Below are 6000 nucleotides of genomic sequence, written 5' to 3'. Positions count from 1 at the left end.
CTTTCTCTTTTTCTCTGTCAAAACATGTTTATGGAAAAAAAGTCCTGCCCCCCAAAAATATGTGTTGGTGCCAATACCCTACAACCAAAGGCACAAATTATGCACTGCCTCCCAGACATAAACAGGTGTGTGTTACATCACAATAATGGTACATATAAATAGAAAAAAGATTGGTTCCTACAGTATTTGACTACTCTTGCACTTACAGTGAGAGAACACTCCGCACAATGTGTATTTGGCTTTTCTCGCTTGGAAGCATTCTTCTGATCAAGCAGAATTGTTTAATACATTGTCTTAGTCTGTTCAGGTCAATTACATTCCATAAGGCACTGAAAAGGCAATTGATAGTCCTTGGTGGAGTTTGGAGTGGGTAAGGGAGACTTGCTGTGCCGGAATGGAGGGGTGGTGCAGATGCATTTAACAAATTAAATGGTTTTATAACACTCAATATGGCACTTCTACCAAATCATATTTGCAAGAGCAAATTCAGAAAAATCTGAAAATAGAAGACAGTGGGCATTTTGTCTTTCGCCTCAATGAAATATGGGCGCTTTTATCCACTTCCATCAAAGGTGAGAGTGTAAACAACATACACATTTTTAAGGCTTGTTTCTTCAGGAGTAGAAGATGAAAGAATGTTTGGAAAACTCTAAAAACTTTCAAATGAAAGCTATGATCATCAAGAGAAATGAGGCTGGAATTCTTAGAAAGCCGTACACAGATGGCCCATACCTGGGATGGTCTGCAATCAGTAAGGTAGCTAGTTAAAAGACACCGTCTCTCATTTAAGAAAAATACTTTTTGTGAGCAAGTGAGTACATTTCCTGATAAAATGGACAAATAAAGCAAGACTGGCTTTGACCAAGAATGGAAAACAAAGATGGTGACAAATCGTGCCACAACAAGACATACATCATGATAACTGTAGAAATTTATATTTATATGCACATCTGACTGTGATTTACGTTAGAACTGTAGGTAAAATACACCATCAATAACTTCTTCGTAAATATGGTGGATAACTCATATCAAACTAATCATGAGTAATTTAGAAGGAGACAAAATCAAGAAAAGTGGTGGATGTAATGCTCAGGACGCTGTCGGAATGGCACATCTCATGACTGTTTATTTAAAGTTGTTTATTCCATGCACTGATTATCTATCCACACAGCTTCTTATTTGGCAGCCCCAAAGCCATGAGGTATGTTGCAAGGCAGGCACGATTACACCCAAAGGCACATGTGCAAGGCTGCTGTGGCCTAATGAGATGAAGTAATGGCGTACGCTGACTTAAGTCCATGGTCATCCTTCGTGCTTTCAGAAGCTCATCATGAGGGTGTGGATAAACAGGGACGTAGTTATGATCCATTATCCAACAGTGAGGGTGAAAAATGTATATTTGAAGCACCCCAGGCCAGAGGGGTAGGGTGAAGACTGGTTGTCCACAGGGAGCGAAGGACTAGTAGAAAGTGCTATATATATAGAGCAAGCTTCGCCACTTCTCATCTGAGAGGCACTCGGGGAGGCATTGGGTACACAAAGCTTGCCAGTGGTAAACATGTAGGTACAGCTGGCACTATGACTTCGTCTCTAAGCAAACATGGTCATCTGTAACCACTGCAGAGGACAAAAAACAAAAATGAATAAAAATAATACAATAAATGAAGCAAGGTACAAACATACCATTCCCCATGAACCACTCTGTAGGAAATGAATTACTTTACCTTAAATAGGTCAAAGAGGACCCTTCCTTCTTTCTGTGTGTCCATTCCCTGGAAGAATCCTGTAGGACGAAAGAACGAGGGTTTGTTATCAGTGTTCATGAGTAAGCTGTTTAGTTAGATTCTAGTCCTTCTCCAGGCTACAAGTCAAGACAACAGCCATAGATGTCAATTAGGGTATCAAGAAAATACAGCGGCTACTTCTCACTTGCCTCTTGGTACCCGTGGCAGTGGGCATGATATACCTGGACTCAGAAGTCATGAAGGCAGTAGCAGGAATTGAAAGTAAACATTGCACGCTACTTTTACTTTCCAAGGTTCCCCTCTTTGGCCACTGCCAAGCCCTCAGCACCAAATTGAAGGTAGTTGAGGGGTTAATTATAGTACTTTCTCAACAAACACTAAAGCCAGTTAGGCCTCGTAAGAGGTATGGAAAGCATTATGTATAGAACACTACAATCCAATGTGATGTCATCAGGTATCAGTGGGTGTACAACACCATTTCCACTAACTCTAATATTTTATTGAATTAATATGCATGGCAACAGGAATTTTATTTTTAGTCTTGCATTAATTTTCACGACTGGCTTCTTAAATTATTTCAAGGGAAAAGGACTTTAAAAGCCCATGGAAGCGGCCACCATATTGACAGGGAGTCCATGCTCCCACAACCCTTAATCATTGCAGCTTTGCACATCAATCACCTTCTAGGGCTGTGAGCGTCATTCACCCTGAAGGCCCATTCAGTCCTAAACCTATCTGAAGTATCCTATCTAGCGACCACAGTGGTGAGGTTCAGTTTTGTGCACTTTCAAATCCTTTCCTCTTTTTAAAGGGATCACCCTTAAGTGGCGAGAGAAGGATCTGTCTCTTGTAACTCTTGGCTTCCGTCCTCTGACTGGCTAAATTGAAACAAGCAAAACTTGAGGCCCCCTTCATCACTCTAAACACAGAGTCAAAGGACACTCACTGAACATGGTTTCAAGTCGCACTAGGCAGCAGACAAAGTTGTCAAAGTCAATAGCCAGATCAGGCTCTGCATAGCGAGTGATGATAAGCTGGTGCAGGTTGTTGTTCAGTTTGAAACCTGTAAAAAAAGAGAAAAACAAAAAACACTTCAGTGACAGCGTGACATAATTTCTTCACTTTCACTCCAATGTCAGGCTCTTGAGGAGAATCTGAAATGTTGGAACTACTTCTGAAGGAATGAGGAAGACGGGTGGAGCTGGATGGTGGTGTGACCAATGGGTACTTTTCTATCTTCAGCTGAACCTCAGATGTTTTCAGCTACTTTTAGGCCTACTTATTAGGGATCTGAAAATGTAACACTACAGTCAGGGATCAGCCCCGCTGAGGTGGAATGAGATGTAGAGAAAAAAAGAATTCAAGATAAGCGATATCTCTGTAAGCTTGTAATGCCTAATATGCACAGCAAATCTAAAGGAGGCAGCTTCCTTTCATACATAGTGACGTTGACAGGACTGATGTTTACTGCCCAGATCTGTTCACAGGTCATCGCTAGTGGCCCAGTGCTGCCTGGAGAATACAAAAGGGAAATTAAATAATTAATCTCACTAGCGACTCCTAATCAGTCCCATCACTGGATCCAGGGTTAAAAAGTCTAGCAGAAGTAAGGAAAAAACATTTGCAGGTTGGGAAGTTGTGACAGGATCTTTTCTGGCTGCTGATTTTTTTATGTATCCCAGACCACCATCTCATGTGACTGTTACAAGCTAACAGTCCAGCTGCTTATCTCCTTCTGTATACTGTTCATTACTGAACTACTAATCACCTACTCCAACATTTCATTCCATTGTGGAATACATCATGTAATCTGGCAGTATGTGACCCTGAATTCCTTCAAAAATGCTTTCCTCCTTACAGGGCAGAACAGTTCCCCTACTTTTAGTGACCATATCACACAAAGCCTCTTAACTCAAGACCAGTTTCATAAACAGGCTTCTGTGCCATGTTACCGTAATTGCTGTTGCTACTATCATTTCCTAAAATAATCATTATTAGCCCTAATGTAGCTCCTTTATCTCATGCATACTTGGATCTTATTAAATCCATTGCCAGCTTCTGGTACGCGCCTCTGGATACCTGCACAGGACTCAGCAGTGATGCGCTGTACTTGCACACCGCCTGTCACGCTTCACACATGCTTGACAATTTGGCCAAGTTCCTCATCCAATCAGGGGTACATATATCACGTCTTTATTTTTCGCTTCAGATAACTGCATCCCAAATGACTCTTGTGTGCTGTGCTGTCTTTATATCTATATGAGCTTCTGCCTCAAAGACGTTAGGGGTATCGCCCTTCTGTTCCTCCCAACCTACCGAGAACTATTCGATCAAAATGCTCGTCTCCTTCCTCGCCCTTGACAGGCTTTCCACACAAACAGATCGTTTACCACATTTTTCTTCTACTGCAAATAACCAAAAATTATATTTTACGATCACCATGTCTTCGAGGAAGCCAGCACTGAGCATTCACTGTCTACAAGTTCACCAGGGCATTCATGGTGTGATTTTAACTTAATACAAATTCCCCATAAGTCTTCAAAATGTGCCATATTCCATAAAGACGAGATAACTTTCTACGGGTATCAGCACTCAATCACTGTCAGAGCCATTGATGCTTATGCAGTACAGCAATTGCTAAATAATTTTACACTTGTGGCAATACTGTTCCCAACCCATAAAGGCTTGCACGCATTTACCATCAACATAGCCTTACATTTTACATGAAAAGGAGCATTTGTCATTTTTCCCTCAGTCCTCCGAATAACATTACAAGTGTTTTTTTTAAATGCTTGTTCTATGTTAAATTACTTTTGAAACATCGTCTAAAGGTTTTCATATACTATTCTATAGGACTTAGTTAATCTTTGTCTTTGATTGATTTAGCCATTCCGGACTCCTCCACCAACCCCCTTCTTGGTCTAATACCCTCTTCAGCCTGGTAGGCGTTTCTCCTGGCCTTGCATTTCTGTATATTCAACCAGTTTACCTTTAAAACCTATCACTACCACATGTAGTGTTCATTTGCAGTGCTTTCATATATCAGAATGTCATCCAGAACATACATTATTCCTTTAATATCCTTGAACAATGAAGCTATTAAGCCTTTAGGCACAGTAGATGCAAAAGCCAAAAATCACGCAAAAAACTGTTCTTAAAGCACCACGTAATCTGATAAACTATAGCAAATGCCTTGATTCAAGTTGCAACATTATTTGTTAACATGTATGAGACAGATTTAAAGTGCTGTACAGTTTGACATTCTCTAACGTGTCATGTATATATTGTATTTATATTTTATAGGGGAGTCAAGTCTATACAATAGTCCAATATTCAAACTTCAATGACTTAATATAAAACACACTGTGTTACCTTTATCTGGTTTCTGTGAAATACCCACTGGCATGCCTCTTCTATTGCAATCACATCACACTCTGTGAGTCCCACACCAATGTGACTGGTCTTTCTACAATAAAGCTTGGTCCCACCAATGATCTTTGCAACAGTGGTGGTGATGAAAAAGTGAGGAACGGTTGCAGAGCAAGCTTTAAAATATAGAGCTATTACACAACTTCACTTGATGAAGTCACAACAAGACATACTGAAAGTAAAAAGGTATCATGTCCCATCAAACAACCACCCAAAGCAAAAAGCGGTCTTTAGACAACTCAAACTCACCTGCAAATTCAATGGCCAGCCTCATTTCATAAGCGCTCATGCTCCCAGACTTGTCCACATCAAACTTACGGAAGATGGTCTGCAAAGAAGAGAGGCACAGAAGTAACAGCCTATGAGATAAGTGGGGTGAGTGGGATGGGGTTTCACTGGAAACTTTAATAAACAGTGTAATTCTTCCAAAAAAGAATTACAGTCATGCACATTTACATACAAATTGTCAATATACCACAACTATTCTCCAAAATAAATACCGCACAATTTGAAGCTGGGACTGGGTAACAATGTTCCCATCTTCTTGAGCTACAAATTCATATCTCTCTGAAGATGATGAATCCTGAAATAAGTTATTAATACTACATTTAAAGTGTCACATAAAATGCAGCTGCTAAGACTGCAGGTACTCCCCACAAGTATGTGAAACAAATCTAGAAGTTAGCTGAAATAGAAGACTCTGAATCAACATAGAAATCTCCAAATAAATAATCCCAATATTATTAGTATACTTTATTTCCGAAAATGACCTTAAAAAGTAAAAAAAAAATTTTAAAAACATACAATTGCCAATAGAGATGGGTTT

General features: G+C 40.0%; 1 protein-coding gene across 1 annotated transcript in view; it reads right to left on the bottom strand.

Annotated features, from left to right (window-relative positions):
• Positions 1-913: 913 nt before the first annotated feature.
• The window catches only part of CAPN1 (calpain 1), a 245531-nt gene continuing 240444 nt past the window's right edge, over positions 914-6000 (bottom strand). The window contains exons 19-22 of the mRNA XM_078660425.1: positions 5424-5502; positions 2692-2808; positions 1725-1783; positions 914-1617 (exon numbers count right to left, since the gene is read on the bottom strand). Coding sequence (XP_078516551.1) covers positions 1591-1617; positions 1725-1783; positions 2692-2808; positions 5424-5502 — 282 coding nt within the window. The 3' untranslated portion in view covers positions 914-1590. The remainder of the gene's footprint in view (positions 1618-1724; positions 1784-2691; positions 2809-5423; positions 5503-6000) is intronic.

This window comes from Lissotriton helveticus, chromosome 9 (assembly GCF_964261635.1).
Source record: "Lissotriton helveticus chromosome 9, aLisHel1.1, whole genome shotgun sequence".
Taxonomy (NCBI): domain Eukaryota; kingdom Metazoa; phylum Chordata; class Amphibia; order Caudata; family Salamandridae; genus Lissotriton; species Lissotriton helveticus.
Note: the sequence above shows the minus strand (reverse complement) of the source record. Positions and strands in the feature narration are given on the sequence as shown.